Source organism: Tachyglossus aculeatus, chromosome 1 (genome assembly GCF_015852505.1).
Source record: "Tachyglossus aculeatus isolate mTacAcu1 chromosome 1, mTacAcu1.pri, whole genome shotgun sequence".
NCBI lineage: Eukaryota > Metazoa > Chordata > Mammalia > Monotremata > Tachyglossidae > Tachyglossus > Tachyglossus aculeatus.
The window spans coordinates 160338256-160365229 of NC_052066.1; the positions used below are offsets into that span (position 1 = coordinate 160338256).

The 26974-nt window shown below is 42.3% G+C and overlaps 1 protein-coding gene across 1 annotated transcript in view; it reads left to right on the top strand.

Moving 5' to 3' along the window:
* KCNK10 (potassium two pore domain channel subfamily K member 10) overlaps positions 1-25962 on the top strand; it is a 93404-nt gene extending 67442 nt beyond the window's left edge. The window contains exons 8-10 of the mRNA XM_038746055.1: positions 9944-10130; positions 21615-21757; positions 23587-25962. Of these exons, the coding sequence (XP_038601983.1) occupies positions 9944-10130; positions 21615-21757; positions 23587-24207 (951 nt within the window). The 3' untranslated portion in view covers positions 24208-25962. The remainder of the gene's footprint in view (positions 1-9943; positions 10131-21614; positions 21758-23586) is intronic.
* The last annotated feature ends 1012 nt before the right edge of the window (positions 25963-26974 follow it).

A 26974-nucleotide genomic window follows, 5' to 3' on the forward strand; every position in this document is an offset into this window, starting at 1 on the left:
ATTCCCCAGTAACCTGTCTAGACTCCATGGAATATCCTGAAACTGCCAGTGTGGCAGCAAAAGGATGGAGAGCAGGACTGAGAGGTGGAAAAGTCCCCTGTCATTTGGGCTGTCAATAGCGGACATCCATATGGCTCACCAGTGATGAACGTTTCTTAATTTTGGTTCTCAAAGTGAAAAGGTCAGACACCTGTGAGCTAGGCCCTCCTTATGTTTTAATGATAATAATAATAATTATGGTATTTGTTAAGCACTTACTATATGCCAGACACTGTTTTAAGCGCTGGGGTGGATCCAAGCAAATCTGGTGGGACATAGTTCTGCTCTCAGGGCTCACTGTCTTCATCCCCTTTTTAAAGATGAGGTAACTGAGGCACAGAGAAATAAAGTGGCTTGCCCAAGGCCACAAAGCAGACAAGTGGCAGAGCCAGGATTAGAACCCATGACCTTCTGACTCCCAGGCCCATGCTCTAATAATAATGGTATTTGTTAAGCACTTACTATGTGCCAGGCAATGTACTAAGTGCTGGGGTGGATACAAGCAAACCAAGTTGGACACAGTCCTGGACCTATATGGGGCTCACAGTCTCAATCCCCTTTTTAGAGATGAGGTAACTGAGGCACAGAGAAGTGATGTGACTTGCACAAGGTCACACACCAGACAAGTGGAGGAGTCTGGATTAGAACCCATGACCTTCTGACTCCCAGGCCTGTGCTCTTAAGAAACAACATGGCCTTGTGGATAGAGCTTGGGTTCAAGGTCCTGGATTCTAATCCTCTCTCTGCCACTTGTCTGCTCTATGACCTTGGGCAAGTCACTTAACTTTCCCATGCCTGAATTACCTCATCTGTAAAATTGGGATTAAGACTCTGAGTCCCATGGCGAACATGTACTATGTTCAACTGATTAGTTTATATCTACCCCAGTGCTTAGCACAGTGCCTGGCAAATTCTTTCATTCACTCAGTCATATTTATTGAGCACTTACTGTGTGCAGAGCATTGTACTAAGTGTTTTGGTGAGTACAATACAACAATAAACAGACACATTCCCTGCCCCAAACGAACTTACAGTCTACAGTGAGGGAGACAAGCATTGATAGAAATATATAAATTATAGATATGTACATAAATGCTGAGGGGCTAGGAGCGGGGAAAGAACAGAGGGAGCAATTCAGGACAATGCAGAAGGGAGTGGCAGAAGAGGAAAGGGGGACTTAGTTTGGGAAGGCCTCTTGGAGGAGATGTGCCCTCAGTAAGGCTTTGAAGGGAGGGAGAGTAATTGTCTGGTGGTTTTGAGGAGGGAGAGCATTCCAGGCCAGAGGTAGGACATGGGCCAGGGGACAGTGGGGAGACAGCGAGATTGAGGCACAGTGAAAATGTTAGCACCAGAGGAGAGAAGTGAGGAGATGTAGGAGGAGGCAAGGTGATAGAGTGTTTTAAAGCCAATGGTAAGAGGTTTTTTTGATACAGAGGTGGACAAGCAACCACTGGAGATTTTTGAGGAGGGGGAGGTGACATGCCCTGAATGTTTCTGTAGAAAGATAATCCAGGCAATGGAGTGAAGTATGGACTGGAGTGGGGAGAGGCAGAGGTTGGAAGGTCAGAAGGGAGGCTGATGCAGTAATCTAGGCAGGATAGGATGAGTGATTGTACTAACATGGTAGCAGTTTGGAGGGAGAAAAAAGGGTGGATTTTAGCAATGTTGTGAAGGTGAGACTGACAGGATTGGTGAAGGATTGAATATGTAGGTTGAATGAGAGAGCAGAGTCAAGGATAACAACAAAGTTATGGGCTTGTGAGACGGGAAGGATGGTGGTGCTGTCTACAGTGATGGGAAAGTAAAGGGAGGACAGGGTTTGAGTGGGAAGATAAGGAGCTCTGTTTTAGACATGTTAACTTTGAGGTGATGGGAAGACAACCAAATAGAGATGTCTTGAAGGCAGGAAGAGATGCGAGCCTGGAGAGAGGGAGAGAGATCAGGGGAGATGTAGATTTGGGTATCATCTGCACAGAGATGGTAGTTGAAGCCATGAGAGCGAATAAATAATGATGGCGTTTGAGTTATCTAGTGATGTTGTGAAGGTGGGACCAGCAGGATTTGCTGATGGTCTGAAAATGTGGGTTGAATGAGAGAGAGGAGTCAAGGATAACACCAAGGTTAGGGGCTTGTGAGACAGAAAGGATGGTGCTGCAGTCTACAGTAATGGAAAAGTCATGGGGAGGACAGGTGGGGAGATAAGGAGTTCTGTTTTGGACATGTTAAACTTGAGGTGATGGGAGGACATTCATTCATTAATTCAATCGTATTCATTGAGCACTTACTGTGTGCAGAGCACTCTGCAGCTGTGCACAAGAACTGTGGAGGCGGACTGTGAAGATGATCCAGGACTGTTGGTTAGTGGTATATAGTGTTTACTGTGTGCAGAGCACTGTACTAAGCGCTTGGGAAGTGCTAGTCAGCAACATATAGAGACGGTCCCTATCCGACAATGGGCTCACAGTCTAGAAGGGGGAGAAGTAGTGATTTCTTGAAGGCAAGAGGAAATGTGAGACTGCAGACAGGGAGAGAGATTGGGGCTGGAGATGTAGATTTGGGTATCATCTGCATTGAGGTGGTAGTTGAAGCCATGGGAACAAACGAGATCTCCAAGGGAGTGGGTGTAGATGGAGAACAGAAAGGGACCCAGAACTGAACCTTGAGGAACCCCCACAGTTAGGGGGTGGGAGGCAGAGGAGGAGCCCACGAAGGAGACTGAGAATGAAGGGCCAGGAAGATGAGGAGAACCAGGAGAGGACAGTGTCAGTGAAGCCAAGGTTGGATAATGTTTCCAGGAGAACGGGGTGGTCCACAGTGTCGAAGGCAGCTGAGAGGTCGAGGAGAATTAAGATGGAGTAGAAGCCATTTGATGTGGCCATTTGAGAGAGCAGTTTCTGTGGAGTGATGGGGATGGAAGCCAGATTGGAGGGGGTCAAGGAGAGAATTGGCTGAGGGGAATTTGAAACAGTGGGTGCAGACAACTCGCTCAAGGAGTTTGGAGGAGAATGGTAGGAGGAAGATGGGACAGTAACTGGAGGGAGCAGTTGGGTCAAAGGAGGTTTTTTTAGAATAGGGGAGACATAGGCATGTTTGAAAGCTGTGGAGAAGAAGCCATTGGAGAGTAAACAGCTGAAGATGGTTGTTAGGGAGGGAAGAAGGGAAGGGGTAAGAGTTTTGATAAGATGTGAAGGAAGGGGGTCAGATGCACAAGTGGAGGAGGTGGATTTTGAGAGGAGACAGGAGATTTCCTCTAGAGATACTGCTGGGAAGGATGGGAGAGTTGAAGAGGGGGCTGGAAGGGGGAGGGGCTGAGTAGGGGAAGGGGTGATTTTAGGGAAATCATGCCTGATAGTGTCAATTTTCTTAATAAAGTAGTTGGCCAGGTCATTGGGGGCAAGAGATGGGGAAGGAGGGGGTCAGGGGGTCTGAGGAGGGAGTTAAATATCTGGAACAACTGGCAAGGGAGATGGGCATGGATGTCAATAAGGGTGGAGAAAAAATTTTGCTGGGCAGAGTTAAAGCATGCAAGGATAAAGTTGAAGAGGACAATGTTGGCCTGATATTTAGATTTCCACCGGCAACACTCTGCAGCTGTGTACAAGAACTGTGGAGGCAGACTGTGCAGATGATCCAGGGCTGTTGGTTAGTGGTATATAGTAAGCAATTAATGCCATTAAAAAAATTGGAATTGTCTTCACAACATGTTTTCTATGGCCAGATATCTTTCATAATACTAAGAAACATCATGTGTGTGACATTGGTAAAAGAATCACTAAAGAGACACAGTACCTAAAGAAAAGATTTAGAAATACCTACAATGAATAAAATCAAGTGGGGATGTAATCTTCACACAGTCATACTCAAGTGTTTCCACAACTTGGGCCTTTATAGAAATGAAAGTTTAACAAAGTTAACAATATAAGAAATGTCATATTGGGTCAAAACCAGGGACCAATCAACCCAGGATTCTGTGTCTAAAATGAACCCAAAGGACGATTAGAAGTGGTAGGAGCAAAGATAGTGTATCCAAAACTGATTTTAATCAACTAAAGCTTTATTGCTATTGACACCATAGTGACCATAGAAGGCATTTGATCTTCATACAATATAGTTTTCTCTACCAGGGAATGTTTTCCAGAATTTCAATCTCAAAGCATGTTAATTGTGAACCTGAAATAGTCTTTAGCTAGCATATCGCATTGATGGCAAATTTTCCCCAGCTTTTAGGATTTTCCAATAATGTTCAGCTGAAGATGTTCAGCTCAAGGTTTGCCTAGTTTAGCCATGGCCTGGTTTTACACTAAACTTCTGAGAAGAAAATTTTCAGAAGGATCTGTGGGGATTTAACTGTTTGACTCCCATTAATGTTAGTTCATAGCAAGTATCCTATCATGGAGACAGTAGGCAAACAGGTACAAAAGTACTATTAATAGTTTGAGGAACTGCAGGTGCTACTTGGCCATTTTTTGTGATGTTGAGAAAATGAAACAGTAAACATAATAATGTAGGAAAAAAACAGTCTTTCTATAAGGCAGTTTCCATGATCATTTCTTCTTAAAAAACCTTTCATTGTGATGATGTATTTATTAGTAATAATAATATTTATTAAGCTTTTATTAGATGTCATGCTATGGCAGATACAAAATCACATACTTTGGTGGCATATTTGCATTCAAATCACATAAAACTGGACTCTGAATTGCCAGCTAATTTCCCTGAGATTTTTCTAAGAAATCATCAATTCCCTAAGGGGAAGGAAAAATGAAATAGTTCCTTATCGAGAATCAACAATTTAGGATGTTAATTTGTTGGTCAGAAGAAACAACATGAAAACTAAGGAAAGAGAATCGAAGCTAATCAATCGAACAGACAGATAGTTTTGCATTATTAAACAAATAGAAAATGAGTAAATGATCAATCCAAGTAAAATTTTTTCTTTCATAAAACAGAAAGTTTCAGAATCACAGTAAAATCAGAAAAGTATATAATCTCTAATGAGATCTGGTACTTGAAGCCCTAGGCTTTTTTAAATTTTTGTTTAGATGGTATTTAAGTGCTTACTATGTGCCAGGCACTGTTCTTGAGGTCCGGCGAAAAATCACGTAAGCATTTTAGCACAATTCTCAGGGTAAAATCCTTGCTTCTGGCATTTCTGAAGTATGTCTGACTCAGGGTAAAGTTATGGTATTTATGGTATTTTATGGTTTTTTAAATTTGTTAAGTGCTTACTATGTGCCAGGCTCTGTACTAAGTGCTATGATAGATAATGATGATGATGATGGTATTTGTTGAGTGCTTACTATGTGCCAAGCACTGTTCTAAGAGCCAGGATAGATACAGGGTTATCAGGTTGCCCCATATGGGGTTTACAGTCTTAATCTTCGTTTTACAGATGAGGTAACTGAGGCACAGAAAAGTTAAGTGACTTCTTCAAAGTCACACAGCAGACAAGTGGTGGATCTGGGATTAAAACCCAGGTCCTGCTGACTCATACGTTAATTCTCTATCCATTAGGCAACACTGCTTTCAGGTGAACTAAACATATTAACAAGCATTTGTGTGTTCAACATACATACATATAATTGTCCTGCATCTTCAAGGATGACACCACTGATAATGAAGTTTATGTTTGGGTGAGTGTTGGTACAAAAAAGCCTGAGGTGTGCCTGACCATCTGACCAGTAGACGTACCACTAAAGTAGTCTTCTGCTGTGCAGATATGTTTGCTGTCGGCAGTGCCTGACATTATTATTTAAATCTTATATGAAAATATAATTTTTAAGTTAAATCAAATCTACAATAATGCATACTTACTAAAATTCCTACAGAGTTTTCTACCAAACCACTGTAAAATAACTGCTTACAAAATCTTAGTTCAGGAGATGGAATTTAAAAAAAAATGTATGATGAATGCAGAAAAACAACCAAAGAGTCTCAAATGCATCATAAAAAGGCTGAAGTCAAATATCGGGGGCAAGCCAATCATTTCTGCACAAAAGTTACCCCCTGAAGCCTTTTTACAGATAGAATTTCTATTTTGTATTTAGTAAAAGGGTAAGCTTAGCCAGGTCAGTGTTCTCAAGCTGCTTGCTTGGCTCACTATTCCTGCAGCTAGTAAATAAACCAAGGCAAATTTGCCTAGCAACATCCTCAGTGAAAACCTGTTTGGTTCTGCTATATGGAGGGAAGAGTCACATGATCAACTAGAATCATATACAGCAATATCTAGAATACTGCCATTCCCTGTAGTAGCACGATGATAAAAACATATGAGAAAATTTATAGGAAGGCAATAGAACCTCTTCAAAGATTGTGAACAGAAACTGTGAAGACGATCAGTTGAATCATAGCATAGGAGAAGAATCAAAAAGATTGGCAGGGTATGACAACACAGTGGTTTCTTGCCAAAGAAAAGAGATAATTAAGAGTGAAAATATAACTAGTCAAAAGGAGGAAGGAATAACCTAAAATTGAATGAGGAAAACTTTAGCCTAGAAATCAGAAAATGTTTCTCAAAAGGAGAGCTTTCTCAGCATGTATCTGAGAATAGTAATAATTAAGCGTTGGTGGTATTTAAGTAGTATATGCCAAGCACTGTTCAAGTACTGGGGTAGACACAAAAAGTTCATACTGACAAGTCCACATTTTTGTCCAGATAATTTTCCTTGGCTTTGGTTTGAATTTTCAGGAGACCATCCTAACATTAACCCAAACTGAAACATAATACTTGCTTGGCATTCTACCATCTTGGCAGAAACAATCAGAATTCATGGAATCCCAGCCCTGAGCCCACATCAGAAACTCACGTGATTTACTGATTGCATTTCAGTTTTTCCCACTTCCCAACTGGACCTTGGCTTCACTGGCTCTGTCCTTTCCTAGTTCTTCTCTTATCTCTCTGGACGTTCATGCTCCTTGGCTTTGGTTTGAATTTTCAGGAGGCCATCCTAACATTAACACAAACTGAAACATAATACTTGCTTGGCATTCTGCCATCTTGGCAGAAACAATCAGAATTCATGGAATCCCAGCTCTGAGCCCACATCAGAAACTCATGTGATTTACTGATTGCGTTTCGGTTTTTCCCACTTCCCATCTGGACCTTGGCTTCACTGACTCTGTCCTCTCCTAGTTCTTCTCTTATCTCTCTGGGTGTTCATGCTCAGTCTCCTCCGTGGGCTCCTCCTCCCCCCCCCCCCGCACCCCGTAACTGTAGGGTTCCCTCAGGGGTCAGTTCTTGGTCACCTTCTATTCTCCATCTTCACTCACTCCTTTGGAGAACTCAATCGCTTCCACAGCTTCACCTATCATCTTTATGCGGATGACACCAAATCTATATCTCCTCCCCTGTTCTCTCTCCCTGCTCCAGGCTTGCATCTCCTCCTGCCTTTAGGACATCTTTACTTGGATGTCCTCCCGCCACCTAAAACTCAACTTGTCCAAGACAGAACTTCTTATCTTCCCTCCCAAACCCTGTCTTCTCCCTGACTTTCCTGTCACTGAGGACAGCATAGCAAACCTTCCCGTCTCACAAGCCTGCAACTTTGATGTCATCCTTGACTCTGCTCTCATTCACCCCATATATCCAATCAGTCACCAAAGCTTGCCAGTCTCACCTTCACAACATCGCCAAGATCCACCCTTTCCTCTCCATCCAAACTGCTACTACATTGGTACAATCACTCATCCTATCCCGACTGGATTACTGCACTAGACTCCTTTCTGACCTCCCAACCTCCTGTCTCTCCCCACTTCAGTCTATATTTCACTCTGCTGCCCGGATTATTTTTCTACAGAAACGTTCTGGTTTTGTTGCTTCTGTAATTATTTCAGTTAATCAACAAAAAACAATAATCTCTGCTGAGGTTGAGTTATTTTATATTTCCACCAATAAATGCAGACAAGATTATCTAAAGTCTTCCTACTGTTTTCATTTGGTAAAAGAAAAATGATATAATCTGGAGGAATTCTCCCTTGATTTTCTTGCTATTTAAATTTGGTTATATTATTTGTAAAAGCCATTGCTCTATCAAGAAACTTCTAAATTTCTGGTATAGGGAATACTGTTTTTATTGTAGGGTGTTTAACATGTAAAATTATTTATGTCATGAATTGTTTTCCCTACAATTGTTGTGAACTCTGTTTAGTATGGTAACAAATCTCTTTTTAATAAGGGATCATGTTTGCTTTCTCCTTCTGTCAGTATCATTCATGGAGTATGCTGATCAGGGAATTGAGGTGCTAACAATGCTGATCTGGGTTTGAGCAAAGAAGTATTCCTCTTCCACCTCAGGCATTCACTAAAACATTGCTCTTATTACCATCTTGAACCTGTCTAGAGAGTTATCATTCTTATCTCAGAGGATTGATTGGTAATTTTCTGAGGTGGATATTTAGGGAACTGTTTCTTCTGAAAAGGCACTTCTTTCTTGGAGCTTTTCATTGAAATCATGTCCCCGTGAGCTTCTCCCATGATTAAAGAAGAGAACAGAGGAAGGGAAAAAGGAGGAAGGGGATCTAATCACCTCTCACTTCTAATCTAGGAAAAGATGAGTGAATAATCTGCAAAAATCATCTTCTCTTTTTCGTGTTTTCCTAGAGTAGAGGTTTGCTCTTCTATTGCTTTTTAGTGATTGTTGACAAACATTGAGCCTCCATGATGTGATTTTCACCTCTCCTATTTATAGAAGGCCTGCCCCTGCATCCTACAGAAAGACCAAAAGCCTTGTGTTTCAGGGTGGGGCATTATTTTCAACCCTGCCATTGATCCCATGGAAAGAGCCCTGCTCTGGGAATCGGGAGACCTTGACTCTAGCCTCATTTTGCCTGTAGTAGCTGACAGGGTGAAGGCCACACAGATACTTTGCAATGAGCTGCACCTCTGCCTGCTTACTTTCTCACTGCACTCCATGTCCCTGGTGGGAATGTGGTGGCTAGTATGGATGAGACAGTGCAAGTGGGGCTGTGCTAGCCATCAGGACTACAGTCAGTTCCTCAGTGGAGGTTCACTGTCTTAAATTCTCAAGACTGAAACTTATCCATCATTCCTGATGGGAGACTCCATCATCCTTATTTGAGAATATATCATAATGTTCATTAATGTTACTGGAAAGCAAAAATAGGCAAATGGATCCATCATCTTGTTTCCTCATTTCCAATTTTGCCATTGTGATAGGCTCTGAGAAGGAATATCTTTCATTGCTTTTGCAAATAATTTCCCATGCCAGTGAGAAGAGCACAATAAGCTGCAGAGATTTTACAAACAAAATATCTTGTTTTCACTGTAGCAACCGGATTACTAAAAAAATACACTCTTACCTCAATAATCCAGGGACTGAATGCCAATCAAACAACTGTATTTACTGAGTGCTTATTATTTGCAGAGCACCATAGTAAGCCCTTGGTACAATACAACAGAGTTAGCAGATATGGTCACCACCCACATTGAGCTTACAGTCTAGAGGGAGCAAAGCCAAAGTGTATTGTTTGACCTGATTTATCCTGAAATGTGAAAATATAAATCTGGCATTAGAAGAGTCAAATACAAATCCAGTTGAAGCAGTAGTAGGCCATTTATATTCATCATCTTACAACCACGACTGGAAAATGATCTAACAAAGGGAAAGTTCAGGGGGGAAACTCGGCGGGGAATTGGGTCACATAATTCACTCAATTCTTAAAGCATTTGAAATATGGATTTCTTCTATAGGAAATGGTAGAAAGCTTCTTTGAAATATTTAAAGCTACCTTGGCATAGGGGCCAGAAAATCTGGATGAGGATATCAATTGGGAAAGTGACTCAAGGGACTTCAAGAAATGATCTAATGGCTTTACTCCATCTCAAACTTCTAATTCCAGGATGTTAAAATTGATTTACCTTCTTCTCTCCTATTTTTCTTCCTAGAAAAAGCAAGTGAGTCAGACAAAGATCCGAGTGATCTCCACCATCCTGTTCATCTTGGCAGGCTGTATTGTGTTTGTAACGATCCCTGCAGTCGCTTTTAAATACATTGAAGGTTGGACGGCTTTGGAGTCTATTTACTTTGTAGTTATCACCCTAACCACTGTTGGCTTTGGTGATTTTGTGGCAGGTAAGAAACCGGGCTGTTTAGAGGGAATCCACCTACTGAAATGAAGAGCTATAATCCTGGAATGCTTTTCTCAACAGAATGCTAAGATGTGTTATGTTATAATTCATTCATTCATTCAATCGTATTTATTGAGAGCTTACTGTGTGCAGAGCACTGTACTAAGCACTTGGGAAGTACAAGTTGGCAACATATAGAGATGGTCCCTACCCAACAATGGGCTCACAGTCTAGAAGCTGAGAAGCAGCATGGTGTAGTGGATAGAGCAGGGGCCTGGGAGTCAGAAGGTCATGGGTTCTGATCCCTGATCCACCACTTGTCTGCTGTGTGACTTTGGGCAAGTCACTTCACTTCTCTGGGTCTCACTTACCTCATTTTAAAAAAATGGGGATTAAGAGCGGGAGGACAGTGTGAGACAGTTGGGTCCAGCCTGCTTAACTTGTATCTACCCCCACGCTTAGAACAGTGCTTTACACACAGTAAGCTCTTAACATGTACCATTATTATTATTATTATTGAAAGTCAGGGCTTCTATGCTGTTGGCAATAACATTACCACAGACAAGAGCAAGTTCATTTGAAACTCAGGAACTTAAAAGATCCAAAGGAAGTCCTTATAATGAGAAAAAAGTGAGTGCTTTTTTACCTCTCGGTCATATAACGAACTATATGAGTGAAATGAGTTTCAAGTGTACTTCTGTACTTATGAAACTATATTGGTATTAAATTAGAATTGAATTAATTGATAACGGTCACAATAAGCTATACACATAGCCACTACTACATGCTGCACAGATCTTCTCAGAGGATGATGACAGTGGACTGCTGGTTATGTTTGTCATCTTGACAAACTCACCTCATAGCGAATGTCTCTAAGGCAAGGGACTGGGGAGTTTCCAACATCTTTCCCCAGGGAGTACCAGGAATTTCCTCACAGGACTATTTGGCTGCCTCCAATTGAAATGTCATAATTACCATAAAAACCACTGCCCATTTTATGAGACTTACCAACAGGGAGTATGATAGGCTAGGAATGGCAAGATCACCATTGTATTCAACTGATGGAAAAAAGAAAACTTGGATGTCTGCTGTGTGACCTTGGGCAAGTCACTTCACTTCTCTGAGCCTCAGTTACCTCATCTGTAAAATGGGGATTAAGACTGTGAGCCCCCCATGGGACAACCTGATCACTTTGTATCCCCCCCAGTGCTTAGAACAGTGCTTGGCACATAGTAAGCACTTAGCAAATGCCAACGTTATAAGCACTTAGTACAGTGCTCTGCACACAGTAAGCACTCAATAAATACGATTGATGATACAATGGATAAATCCAGACAATGCACCATCCCACTGTTAGAAGGCCAAAGTAAACAGATGACTCAGCCACACTATTCTAGTTTTCTCTCCAGTTACAGCAGTAGGAGTAATTCCCCAGGAGTCAGATTATAGACTGCTGCTTTAGGAGTCCTTTCAAATGACAGGGGCTCCTGGTGGGTGGAGAAGCATGGCATAATAGGACAGGCAACTGGAGAAAGCTGAGGTTCAGGATTGGGGTTAGGACATTTGGGCCAGCCTCTCTCCACCTCCCTGCCATCCCTCCTCAGAGTTTCTCTTTATGCCATCTCTCTTTCCCATCCTTCTTCTCAGCCCAGAAAAAATCAAAAGCAGAAGTTCATTTTTCAGAACCTCCCAATACCGGCACCCATATACTTGTTGCGTGAACATGGCAGATTTTTTTTTTTAATTTGGGAAACAAACATCTAGTCAAATTGACCACCCAAATGTTTCTTTAGACATGTCGGGCTTTCCTCCTCTTTCCTTGTTGGGTTTGGGCAGCAAGAACCTTTGCAGTGTATAATTTGTGCCAGGGTGCTTGGCGGCCAACCAGAACCCGTGAGCAGAGATTCAGAATCTCTTTGAGAACCCTGGCACCATTTTGGAATGTTGGGTAGCAGAGAAAGGATGCTGACTAAGTTTGTGATAAGCTTCCACTCCAGGGAGTCCAGAGAGAAGGGAAACAGTAGAAATAACAGAACTTTCATTTTTCAAATTCCTTAGCCTCACCCTCCATACCCTCATCTTCAATTCTGCAGTTGGTAAGCAACATTTCAGTCACCAGGAAAAGTACCCATTTGCAGCTCTTTGGAAGATCTCCTAATACAAATAACATGTTGGAGATTTAGTTCTACATAAATCTTGCCAATTCTGAGCTTGCTATGTGATTCCAGGTGATTTATTTCACTTCTGGTGCCTCAGTTTGATCTTTTGTTAAATCTGGGAATGGGGAGGAGGAGATGCCTTTTGGCCTAAGTGTTCAGTGATCAGTGATGGATTCCAGGTAAGAATTTCTGGGAAACAGGTTGGTCTATCGGAAAGAGCACAGGCCTGCGAGTCATAGGACCTGGGTTCTAATTCTGGCTCTGCCACTTGTCTGCAGTGTGTCCAGGGGCAAGTCAATTAACTTCTCTGTGCCTTAGTTCCCTCATCTGCAAAATGGGCATTCAATACCTGTTCTGCCTCCTACTTAGAGTGTGAGCCCCATGTGGGAGCAGCGCTTAGTGCAGTGGTTATTAAGAATGTTCAGAGGGGGATCATGGTAGAGATTCAAGAGCCTGGGATCAATCAGTCATATTTATTGAGAGCTTACTAAAATCTGGGGTAGATACAAACTAATCAGGTTGAACCCAGTCCATGTTCCACCTGGTGCTCACAGTCTTAATCCCAATTTTACAGATGAGGTAACTGGGGTACAGAGAAGCTGACTGTTTTGTTCAAGGTCACACAGCAGACAAGTGACAAAGCCAGGATTAGAACCCATGCCCTTCTAACTCCAGAGTCATGCTCTATCCACTAGGATGCCCTGAGTAGCTTGCCAGAAAATGTGTTTGGTTACTCACACTGTGACAATGAGGCTGAATAATCTAGACATCCCATAGAAGCAGAAGCTTTGGCTGGGAATTAAAAAGCCAAAGAGATAGAGCTGAATCTGGGAAGATGATAATAATAATAATAATGGTATTTGTAAAGTGCTTACTATGTGCCAAGCATTCATTCATTCATTCAATCATATGTAATAATAATGATGGCATTTATTAAGCACTTACTATGTGCAAAGCACTGTTCTATTGAGCACTTACTGTGTGTACAGAACTTTACTAAGTGCTTGGAAAGTACAATTTGGCAACACATAGAGAAAATCCCTACCCAGTAATGGGCTCACAGTCTAGAAGGGGGAGACAGACAACAAAACAAGTAGACAAGCACTACGTTGGACAGCCTAGATACCTTGTATCTACCTCAGCGCTTAGAACAATGCTTGTTGTCCAACGTGGGGCTCACAGTCTTAATCCCTATTTTACAGATGAGCAGCTAAGGTACAGAGAATTTAAGTGGCTTGTTGAAGGTCACACTGCAGACTAGTGTGGAGCTGGGATTAGAACCCACATCCTCTGACTCCCAAGCCCATGCTCTTTCTACTAAGCCACACAGATATTAACACAAAACTGGTATATGGGTACACATCAACATTTGATCGTTGAGGATGCAAGGGAAGTTACCGTTTCATTGCTAAGGTTTCAACCTGGATGTATCAGATTTTCTATAAACTACAGAGGTTGTGAGCAAAAACAGTCAATTGGTAATAGAAAAACACTCAATAGATTGAAAATGGTCTGGTCTGTGCTTGTAATCATACATATACAGCTCTCATGAACAGCAGTTGTGACAAAAATATAACTATGTAATGCATGAAATGTAAACTGCAGAAATGTGATACTTTAAAATGAGAATTGTACATTACACTTGCTTAAATAGTAAAAAAAATAGAAATTGTTTGGGACCAACCTGCACAGAATAATGTCCTGTGTGATCACTTGGAAATGTGTTTTCCTTCCTGAATATTGCTAAGGAGTTATAGCCAATACTGAAAATGTTAATTAATACACTGAAAAGCTGGTAGGGCCTTAATATAAATCTGCACTTACAGAATGCAATGTTTTTCTAAAAAATAACAAAACATTTCTGTTGTAGTTGCTGCTTATGATTCACTCAAAACAGTCATCTTGGCTTTGGTTATTTCCTTGTGTAGTTGCTACCTCAAAGTAAAGGTGTATTCTAGCTGGTGGGCCTAGAAAAATCTCCATTAAACTATAAACTCCTTCTAATCCAGTCTGGCTTCCTTGTTATGGCCCACAAAACAGAAGTCAGTGCTCTGGATCTAATAGTAATAGTAATAATGATGATGATAATGACAATTGTTAAACACTGTTCTAAACTCTGGGGTAGTTACGAGTTAATCTGGTCAGACACAGTTCCTGTCCCATATAGGGCAGGAGGGAGAGAACAGGTATTGAATCCCCATTTTATAGATGGGGAAACTGAGGCACAGAGAAGTTAAGTTATTTGCCCAAGGTCATTCAGAAGACAATGTCAGGATTAGAACTGTGGTTCTCTGACTCCCAAGCTTGTGTTCTTTCCACTAGGCCATGCTACTTCCCAATAGGAGCTTAATCAGTACGGATGGTAATGATGTTAATGATGATACTGATGATGATAGGGATACTACTATTTCGCAGGGTACTTGAGCAACTCTTTCCACTTACTAATTGGTCCTTCTCATCTTGTGACTCGACTGCCTTCCATATTCCTTTTGTTTGTCTAGGGGCCAAAATGTTTCAAGCCAATTCTGGTCCCTGGGAAGTATATTTAACATGGGCACTGCACTTTAGAATTGTGGTTTCTGGCTCCAATTCACATACTCCCTGAGCCATAAAGAGGAAGAGACGTTTCTCTTCCTTGTGTTCCTTCCCCACCCACTCCTTGATTCTCTATGGAAGCTAGACTTAAGTAGGTTTCAAAAGGAGATATCATGGATTTCAGAAGTGTGGCTTTGGCTAGTTGCCCTGCCTTCAGCCATCCCCAACCCCAGCCTGACTGCACAGCCTAAGCAAGTACATAGATAATGGTCTCAGCCGTAGACTGAGGTAACCACACGTATCTTTGTGAGCCTTTGGTTTATCCTCACAAGAGAACCCTTGAGATGTACATTGCTGAAGATGGCAGTAGAGACATCAGTTGGTCTAATTAAATCTGGATTACGCTTTGTGAAAATAATTCCTTCTATCATTAGACAAGGAAATGCATCTCTTTAGAACTCCTTTTTGAAGGTACTGCCTGAAAAATAAAGACTGGATGGTATACTGTTGTTCGTTATGTGTTTATTAGAATTGTTCATGCATTAGAAAGCCTTGCTTCTGCTTATAACTTTAATTTATAGCTTCATTGGTTTTGCATTGTATTGTTTATCTTAGGCTCCATAATAGTCAGGCTGCATCAGACTGCCCATTTGAAAAATAGCTTTGCACTGACAAAGGTGACAGGATAAAAGTTAGGTCCAGATTTTTCTTTTCAAAGACCTCACTTTATGCCCAAGCTAGTACACTGTACTACTTGGTACCACCACCTCTGAAGTATGGTTCATTCATTCAGTTGAATTTATCGAGCACTTACTGTGTGCAAAGCACTGTACTAAGCACTTGGGAGAGGTTGCTAACTGCCTGTAAGTTCACAGATAGTACGTTAACTTGCTAAAATTGGCTTTGACCATAAAAAATGTTGATGTCTGTAAAAACGTTGGGGAGGGGGAAGAGGGCAAGAGGAACCCACTGTCCGCCTCCTTCGCTCTTATGCTCGAGCTGCCGAACGCTGCTGGTGAAATTCTAAACACCATGCCAACCTTGTTCACTTCACGTTTATCCTTTCCTGCCTTAACTCAGCCCTCTCCTCTGCCAGACAAAACTATTTCTCCTCCCTTATTGACATCCAAGCCCATCATCCCCTCCAGCTCTTCCGTACATTCAACTACCTTCTCAGGCCCCTGATTCCTCCCCCTCCTCCTTCCTTCACCCCCAACGATTTGGCCTCCTACTTCATTAACAAAATTAAATCCATTAGGTCTGACCTCCCCAAAGTCACTCCCCACCTTTCTCCAACCCCCTGGCTCTCAACACTCTCTGCTACTCTCCCATCCTTCCCAGCACTTTCCTCAGAGGAGCTCTCCTCCCTCCTCTCAAGTGCTACTCTGGCCACCTGTGCTTCTGACCCCATTCCCTCTCATCTCATGAAATCTCTCGCTCCATCCCTTCTCCCCTCCTTAACTTCCATCTTCAACCGTTCACTCTCCACTGGTTCCTTCCCCTCTGCCTTCAAACATACCCATGTCTCTCCCATCCTAAAAAAACCCTCTCTTGACCCCACCTCACCTTCTAGTTATCACCCTATTTCCCTCCTACCATTCCTTTCCAAACTCCTTGAATGAGTCATCTACATGCGCTGCCTCGAATTCCTCAACACCATCTCTCTCCTCGACCCCCTCCAATCTGGCTTCTGTCCCCTACATTCCACGGAAACTGCCCTCTCAAAGGTCACCAATGACCTCCTGCTTGCCAACTCCAACGGCTCATACTCTATCCTAATCCTCCTCGACCTCTCAGCTGACTTCGACACTGTGGACCACCCCCTTCTCCTCAACACACTATCCAATCTTGTCTTCACAGACTCCGTCCTCTCCTGGTTCTCCTCATATGTCTCCGGCCATTCATTCTCAGTCTTCTTTGCAGTCTCTTCCTCCCCCTCCCATCCCCTTACTGTAGGGGTTCCTCAAGGTTCAGTTCTTGGTCCCCTTCTGTTCTCGATCTACACTCATTCCCTTGGTGACTTCATTCACTCCCACGGCTTCAACTATCATCTGTACGGTGATGACACCCAAATCTACATCTCTGCCCCTGCTCTCTCTCCCTCCCTCCTGGCTTGCATCTCCTCCTGCCTTCAGGACATCTCCATCTGGATGTCTGCCCACCACCTAACACTCAACATGTCCAAGACTGAACTCCTTGTCTTCCCTCCCAAACCCTGCCCTCTCCGACTTTCCCATCACTGTTGACGGCACTACCATCCTTCCCCTCTCACAAGCCCGCAACCTTGGTGTCATCCTTGACTCCGCTCTCTCATTCACCCCTCACATCCAAGCTGTCACCAAAACCTGCCAGTCTCTCCTCCGCATCATTGCCAAGATCCGCCCTTTCCTTTCCATTCAAACTGCTACCCTGCTCATTCAAGGTTTCATCCTATCCTGTCTGGATTACTGTATCAGCCTCCTCTCCAATCTCCCATCGTCCTATCTCTCCCCACTTCAATCCATACTTCACACTGCTACCCGGATTGTCCAGAAACGCTCTGGGCATGTTACTCCCCTCCTCAAAATTCTCCAGTGGCTACCAATCAACCTACACATCAGGCAAAAACTCCTCACCCTCAGCTTCAAGGCTCTCCATCACCTCGCCCCCTCCTACCTCACCTCCCTTCTCTCCTTCTACAGCCCAGCCCACACCTTCCGCTCCTCTGATGCTAATCTCCTCACCGTGCCTCGTTCTCTCCTGTCCCACCGTCAACCCCTGGCCCACGTCCTCCCCCTGGCCTGGAATGCCCTCCCTCCGCACATCCGCGAACCTAGCTCTCTTCCTCCCTTCAAGGCCCTACTGAGAGCTCACCTCCCGGAGGCCTTCCCAGACTGAGCCCCCTCCTTCCTCTCCCCCTCCTCCCCCTCTCCCTCTCCATCCCCCCGCCTTACCTCCTTCCCCTCCCCACAGCACCTGTATATATGTATATATGTTTGTACGTATTTATTACTCTATTTATTTATTTATTTTATTTGTACATATTTATTCTATTTATTTTATTTTGTTAATATGTTTTGTTTTGTTGTCTATCTCCCCCCTTCTAGACTGTGAGCCCACTGTTGGGTAGGGACTGTCTCTATATGTTGCCAACTTGTACTTCCCAAGCACTTAGTACAGTGCTCTGCACACAGTAAGCACTCAATAAATATGATTGAATGAATGAATGAATGAACCCGGAGTCCATCCTCTCTGCCTCAGTGTTGCAGCATTCATCCCAGCTGCCTCGTTTGAAGCAGTGAATGCCTGGAGGTGGAATTTGTTAGGAGACTTGGCCGGCTGCTCCCTGGTGAATCAATCAATATTAACTGTGTGCAGAGCACTGTATTAAGCACTTGGGAGAGTCCAATACAACAGAGTTGATAGACACATTCTCTGCCCATGAGGTGCTCACAATCTAAAACAACATAACCCTACCATCCCCTTGGAAAGCTGCTCTCCGCCACCTGTGATCTGTCGATGTAGATATTTGAAAGGTGGTAATTTTTATTTACTGCCTGTCTAAACATTTCTCAGTAGTTGGCAACTCTGCTTTGAGGAGACCTTGGAATTCCCACTCAGCGGAAATCTGGGGATAAACTCAGAACAAGAAGGGGTTAAGGAGGGAGCTGACCCTACAGTTGCTCCCTTTTTTACACCCTATATTGACAATTTTGCTGTGATAATGAACTGACCTTTCCACTGAGTTACCGCTCATACACAAAAAGCTTTAACGATAGGTTTTGGCTTAATCGTTGTTATTTATTGAGCACTTTGAACTGAGAACAGTACTAAATGCTTGGGATAGTACAATACAGTTAGTAGACATGATCCTTATGAGGATTTTACATCAAACTCGCTCTGGGGTATTAGCTTGAAAAATAAAGCCATTCACAGGTGGCATCCTTAAGAAAATATATTCCGAGGAACCTTAAAGGGAAACTCAAAAAACAGATCTTTAAACTTACCCAGAATGTTAGTGCTTTCACTTTCACCAAGTTGCTTTAGTCATTGAACAGAAGTAGTACGCTTTGGGAAGCTTTATTCAGAGCCCCAACTTGAAAAGGTTCATATAACCAACTTACTTCTGAGAGCCTCGTTTCCAGGACTGAAATTAAGAGTTTTTATTGCAAATAAACTTTGGCATGCTAAATTTGGGATAGAACCCCAATCCTTTGGGATTTGCTATAGAAATCTATTCAATACTCATCATTTGCTTCATCGCAGTTCAATACAATCTTGCTAATAGTCATTCACCCTTTCTGTTACAACCTGTTCCCAATGAATAGTAAAGGATGTAATTTCAATTATTTTATCAATCATATTTATTGAGTGCTAACTTTATGCAGAGCACTGCACTAAGTGCTTGGGAGAGTACAATACAACAGAGTTGGTAGACATGTCCCTTGCTTACAACGAGCTTACACTCTAGAGGGGGGATACAGACATTAGTAAATTGTGGATATGTATATAAGCGCTGTGTGGCTGAGGGACAGGTGAATAAAGCGTGCAAATCCAAGTGCAGGGATGACACAGAAGTGGGTGGGAGAAAAGAACATGAAGGCTTAGATGGGACAGGCCTCTTGGAGGAGATGTGATTTTAGTAAGGCTTTGAAAGCAAGGAGAGTTATCATCCATTGGATATGAAGAAGGAGGGCATTCAAAGTCCTAAGGCAGGACGTGGGCAAGGGATCGGCAGTGAGATAAACAGGGTACAGTGAGTAGGTTGGCATTAGAGGAGGGAAGTGTGTGGGCTGGGTTGTAGTAGGAAATCAAGGAAGAAAGACAGGAGAGGGCAAGGTGATTGGGTTGCTTTAAAGCCGATGGTAAGGAGTTTCTGTTTGATGTGGTTGTGGATGACCAACCATGGAGGTTCTTGAAGAATGGAGAAACAAGGACTGAATGGTTTTTATAGAAAAATTATCCAGGCAGCAGAGTAAAATATGAACTGGAGTGGGGAAGAGACAGGAATCAGGGAGATCCACAAGGAAGCTGATGCAGTAAGCAAGGCAGGATAGGATAATTGCTTGGATTAATGTGGTAGCAATTTGGATGGAGAGGAAAGAGGAATTTTAGAGACATTGTGAAGGCTGAACCAAGAGGATTTGGTGACAGACTGAATATGTGAGATTACTGAAAGAAGTGAGTCAAGGATAACACCAAGGTTACGGGCTTGTGAGACAGGGAGGATGGTGGTGTTGTCTACAGTGATGGGAAAATCAGGGTTTGGGTGAGAATATGAGGAATTCTGCTTTGGACATATTTAGACTGTAAACTCACTGTGGGCAGGAAATGTGTCTCATATTGTATTCTCCCAAGTGCTTAGTATAGTGCTCTGCACACAATAAGTATTCAGTAAATACAATTGATTAATTTAGTTTGTGGTGCCAGCAGGAAATCCTTGTAGAGATGTTCTGAAGGCAGGAGGAACTATGAGACTAGAGAGAAGGAGAGAGATCAGGGATGGAGATGTAGATTTGGGAATCATCTGTGTGGAGACAGTAGTTGAAGCCATGGGAATGAATGATTCCCCGAGGGAGTGGGTGTAGTTGGAGAATAGAAGGGGACTCAGAAATACCTGGGGAGAAAGTGGGCTGGATAAAAATCATAAACTGGGGAATGTTTTGTCTTTATTTGGAAGACTACTTGATTTAAGGAACATGGTCTAGTGGAGAATGCACCAGACTTGGAGTCAGAAGATCTGGGTTCTAATCCTGGTTCCACCACTTGCCTGCTATGTGCCCTTGAGGAAGTCATTTAACTTCTCTGTGCCTCAATTTCCTCATCTGCAAAATGGGGATTAAATAGCTGTTCTCCCTCCCCCTTACGTGAACCCCATATGGGACGAGGACTGAGTTGGATCTGATTGTATCTGCCCCAAAACTCAGTACCTTTCTGGGTACATAGTATTTAACAAATGCCACTTTTGTTATTAGTATTATCATTAATATTGATGAGCACTTAATATAGTGGCACATGAATAGAAGGGCTGTTTATGCCCATTCTCAATCCTACCTTCAGTCGTTCACCTGCTCCTAGGGAAGTATGTTTGAGTATCTGAATGAGTAGCATGGCACAGAGGATAGAGCACAGGCCTTGGAGTCAGAAGGTCATGGGTTCTAATCCCAGCTCTGTCACGTGTCTGCTGTGTGGCCTTGGGCAAGTCACTTCAATTCTCTGTGCCTCAGTTCTCTCATCTGTAAAATGGGGATTAAGACTGTGAGTCCCATGTGGGACAGGGACTTTGTCCACACTGATTTGCATGTATCCACCACAGTACAGTACAGTGCCTGGTACATAGTAAGTGCTTAACAAATACCACAATTATTATAATTAAATAGAGGGGTTTAATTTGTCCGGCCTGGCTTCAGAAACTGCGTGAGTTAGACAAGTGACTCAGAGCATACCATTGGTGGGGAAGGGAGGGGAGGAAGGATGGCGTTCCCTCTTGATCAACCTACAGTCAGGGTCGGTCTTGGGAAGACCTAGTTCAAGTGAGTACTGGAGTCCAAGCTCAAAGATGCTTTATTCTATTAGGTTCATCAGCTAACAGGGATCCTAGAGTCACATGGAGATTAGCTACATGTATCTGACTTGCAAAGTTGTCTTCAAAGGCCTGGAACACAGGTTTTCATCTTTTTCTTCCTGTATTAACTTTTATATGATTAGCTGATTATGCTGGCACTGGCCAAGAAATTAACCCTTTGCTAGCTTAATGAAAATGTGTTTTCTCTCTGTAAAAGCAACTAAAGTAAAGCAATGTTTCTTTATTCCAGGGGGTAATGCAAGCATCAATTATCGGGAATGGTACAAGCCATTGGTGTGGTTTTGGATCCTGGTGGGCCTTGCCTACTTTGCTGCTGTCCTCAGTATGATTGGAGACTGGCTACGGGTTCTGTCCAAAAAGACAAAAGAAGAGGTAGGGCTCCTTCAAAACTGAGGACCATGGCAGTGGGGATATCACCTTACTTTCTACCAGGGTTCAGTAGCTTTTCTAACTGAACTTTTCTTGAAATTTTCCACAACTTGTCTTTTCATTGTGGGCAGGGAATATGCCTGTTATTTTGTACTTTCCCAAATGCTTAGTAGAGTGCACTGCACACTAAGTGCTCAATAAATGCTAATGATTATGAGTACTTTCAAAGAAAATAACAAACATGAATTGTTAACCCCTTAATGGAGAGTACCATGAAAAACACAACTAAAAAAGATCTGTGCTTGATCCAAAGGCCTCTCCTGCCTCCTCCAAAGCCAAAGGGGGAAGATCCAAACTCTGCAGAGAGAGTATGAAGCATCATCCACCTGAGTCAAACAATAGGTCATCTTCATTGGTTGTGATCTGAGAAATCTAGAAAATGAAAAGAAGCAAGGATCTCTCTCCTCTCTGATTTCTTTTCCAAGCATATGCTCAAGCCATCCAGTTTTCAAAAATCTTGGGTCCTCAAAAAGTTTCCACCAACTCCCCAAAAATCATATCTGCCTCAACTACATATAATAATAATGCTGCACCCTGTTTGCCTCCACCCCTTCCTTCAGCTCCTCATATCTTTAGGAACATATGTGTTTCTGCATCTAAATGACTCATTCAAGGATATTTGAGTGCTTCCTCTGTGCAGAGCAATCAATTAATGGTATTTATTGAGCACTTACTATGTGCAGAGAACTGTACTAAGTGCTTGGGACCATGCAATAGAGCTAGTAGACATGACCCCTGTCTCTAAGGAGCTTGTAATCTAATAGGGGAGACAGACGTTAATATAGATTATCTACAAACTTATATCTTATGAAACTCTAACCATAAAGTACTAAAAAGGTGCACTCAGGAAGATCAAGGTAGGTGGGATGATTACAAAATATGCCTTGAATTGTAATTCTTTGATGAAGAGAGAAAGAGCAAGAAAGGGAGAAAAAGAGGGGAAAAAAAGTGGGGGAGAAAGGGTAAGGAAGGAGGACAGAGAACAGTCAAGTATAAGGAAAATCCCAGCGTTTTTCAAAATTACTTTTGTTTGTGTTATTTTAGGTTTTTTAAGATCTTGGGGGATTTGGGGTAGTTCTACAATTGGTAAAAACATTAGTGTAAATAAATGCCAGTTCAAACTCAAACCCCCTACATATCTCCTAAGGTCTCTCAGAAGACCGTTTTAACGAATGAGCACCTTGCAGTATTACTAGATTTTCTGTAGGTAAACATTTGAGGTATTTTTTGGCTTACTGAAGCATGCTGTTAGTTTGACAACCAATAGCCAGGAAATTGTTTATTTAAACCAGCATTTTATTAGTGTGCTTACTAATGCTTTCTAAGCATTTCTTCATTCCTCCTTTTTGGGTGGGACAAATGTGAAAATGTCAGTATTTCAACTAAAATGCCTTGGCCCATCACAACTGGACCATCGCAGAGATGCAGCCTAGGAAATGAGGTGTAATAGAAGAAGTCAGAGACCCGGAATTTAATTCCCTTTCTACCACTGAGCTACTGCAGTTTTGGGGCAAGGCCTTTCTTTGTCCTTTCTGAATCTCAGTTCCTCATTTGTGCGATACAGGTAATACATTACCATAGCCTGTTTCAGAGGGGGCTGATGAAGTTATACTATACAGTCGTACATCATATAGTAATAGTAATAAGTCCAAGATCAGATGTGATCTACAACATTTTAGTTAGGTACTGGGAATAAAGGGGCAGGGCAAAATGAATTTAATGTGGGGCTTTCTGGTGTTCTCAGCATCCTGTCTTCTTTCTCCTTTGGAAAGGTCGGCGAAATAAAAGCCCATGCAGCAGAGTGGAAAGCCAATGTGACAGCAGAATTTAGAGAGACACGGAGGCGCTTGAGTGTTGAGATTCATGATAAACTGCAGAGGGCAGCGACCATTCGGAGCATGGAGCGCCGGCGCTTGGGGCTGGACCAGAGGGCCCACTCGCTGGACATGCTCTCTCCAGAGAAGCGCTCTGTCTTTGCTGCACTGGAGACCGGGAGGTTCAAAGCCTCATCTCAGGAAAGCATCAACAACAGACCTAACAACCTGCGCCTTAAAGGGACAGACCACCTGAACAAACATGGGCAGGGCGCGTCCGAGGACAATATCGTCAACAAGTTTGGATCCTCCTCCAAGTTAACCAAGCGGAAAAACAAAGACCCCAGAAAGAGCCTCCCTGAAGATGTTCAGAAGATTTACAAGACTTTCAGAAATTACTCTTTGGAGGAAGAGAAAAAGGAAGAAGAGCCTGAGAAGATGTGTAACTCAGATAACTCAAGTACAGCAATGCTGACCAATTGCATCCAGCAGCATTCTGAAATGGAGAATGGACTGGTACCCACTGAAACCAAAGAAAGGGAACATGAAAACAAAGCATTACTTGAAGACAGAAATTAAATGTAAAAGATGTTGGATGTTGATTAAATAACACTAGTTTTTTTTATAGAGACATATTGAGACATGTGCCTTATACAGACTTATTAGTCCGAATTACATAGCATCGAAGATTATTTCACTGTGCCATAAATGATGGAAGGCTTGGTCTGCCAAAATGAATCAAAGTACTGCATTTTAAATGGTGACGGTGGACAACACATCACAAATTTCAGCATGTATGAGGTTACCATGGTGAAATGTTAAGGGAGAGAGTTACCATGGCAATACAATTGGAGGGTTCCTACTTTGGTATAATAGTCAAAGGGCAGATATTCAGAAAGAAAAGACTGAGAACCGTGAATCTTTTCAAAAGATCACAGCATCCTGAACCCCATGTAATTGCTATATTTATATGAATGCATACACACACACACACACGCACGCAAGTGGAAAGGAGTAAGGTAAGATCAATGGATGGCATTCATTGAGAGCTTACTGTGTGCAGAGCCTAAGTGCTAATGAGAATACAACAGAGTTGGTAGACACATTTCCTGCTCAAAGCGAGCTTAAATGGTGGCTTACTAGAGATTAAGTTTACATTTTGGCACATACTTTAAGCTTAAAGTTTTACCCCCAAACACCAAATTCATAGTTTTTCTGAACTCCAAAAAAATTTAAATGGAAACTAACACTGGCAGGCAGAAGTAAGAGCAGGTGTACTTAACAGGTGTGATTGCTTTTCTCATAAAAAAAGAAAAACAAAATCATCACACTGTGGATATTACCTGAAACAATTACAAAACCGTGACTGAATTTTTCTTCTTTTTTGAGAGGGAGCCAGCAATTGCACATGTTGACAGAACCCCGACATCGACTGCTCTATGGTTTAAAATTTCATCTCATATGTAAAAAAGTGGGCAAGCTGGTGTTAAATTCATCTGCCCTCCCTCATGGTGGAACTTAGGTTTTAAAGTGTTCATAATTAGAGAGAAGGAAAGCTGTTGCTGTGCAGGTTATCTGTGGCTTGCTGTTCTGTGTAGCTGAAGTTGAATTTTACAGAAATAGACACTATTCCCTTCTGTTACTGAGAGGTCAAACATGGCATTATTGGAATCTGATAGTTTTCTGACCTTTTGGTGGATTAGGACTCAGCTATAAGCTCCAGACACCCTACCCCGAAGAGAAAGAGATGCAAACCCATCCATCAGGTTCAAAACATTTTAAGTACTTACAGCTTAAGTGCCATTCATGACATCACATTTCATAACTTTTTAAAAAAGTATTTTGAATACTCTGATTTTAGGTTTAGGCTTCCTTCCCTTGGTCTCCTCTTTCATGATCCTTTTTTCCTTCTCATAATCTTAACCCCAATTCTAACGGTTGTTTCAAGGCAAACAATAAAAACTAACCAAAATGCCATGTCTCTGAATGTTTCACAATATCCTAGCAGGGCAAGGGAACATAGATAGTCCTAGTGGAAGTGACCAGGGGCTGGGAGGGACGTGGTTATAAACAAGGGAAAACTGAGAAAAGGTCAAGAGCCCAGGACCACACACCTTTAATGTGGTCCAGGCTTTACCATCCCTAGCCCACAATTTAACAGAGGTAGACTAACACAGCTGACTGCAAACCGACCCTCTTTCCTACCCATTGAATACCAAGACTCCTCCAAAGAATCCAGTTGGTGACCTTTGGACCCATAGCCTGCTAGGTAGGAAGAAGGCTGTGAGAAGCAATGTGGCCTAGTGAGCAAACAGGGGCCTGGCAATCAAAGGACCTGAGTTTAAATCCCAGCTCTGCCAACTTGCCTGCTGTGTGACCTTGGGCAAGTCACTTAACTTCTCAGTGCCTCAATTTCCTCATCTGTAAAATGGGGATAACTGTTCTCCCTCTCCCATAGACTGTAAGCCTCATGTGGGATGGGGATTGTGTCCATTCTGCTTATATTGGATCTACCCCAGGGATGTAGTACACTGCTTGACACTTAGGAAGCACAGAAGAAATACTACTTTTACCATTTAGACTTTCATAGATTGTACAGGTTCATAAGGCCAGAAAGGAGCACAGTCACCTAACTCATCCCCCACTTCTAGGGATGCACATATATCCTTCTGTATCTATTCAGTTTTTAAAAATCATCAGGTATTGTTTATCATGCACAGACAAAGTACTCCACCCTGTACCCTATAAATCACCTTGCTCAGACAGTGGACGATACAGCCAATAGAGTTGACGTCCAGGCCTTCTCTAGACTGTAAACTCATTGAGGGCAGAGAATGTGTCTGTTTACTATTATACTCTCCCAAGTGCTTAGTTCAGTGCTCTACATGCAGAAAGTGCTCAGTAAATATGATTGACCGACTGATTACCAGCTTTTTATTCTGGTATTCCTGTCTAGATTGAGTCAAGCAAATATTAATTTATCTCATTTAGACTGGTCTGTACTCAATCTATTTTGTTAGTGGGAGGGCCTAAACTCACTAGGTCTTTATGAAAATCTGACTTGATCATTTTAGAATGTTCCATTTTAATGTGTTCTGTGCCTGAAGCACTCTCCAGAAACACAGTAGTGACCATGCATAACAAATGGAAGAACTCAAATTGTAAATCTGTACACTAAATGGAGCATCTTTACCAAAACCAGAAGTGTATTCTTCTCAATGTTACAAAAAAACCAACAAATTTTTAATTAGCCCTTATCCCAACCAATCAACTAAAGTGATCTTTCACTGCAGTACAAAAAAAAAATCATTTTTTTAAATGATATTTGTTAAGCGCTTACTATGTG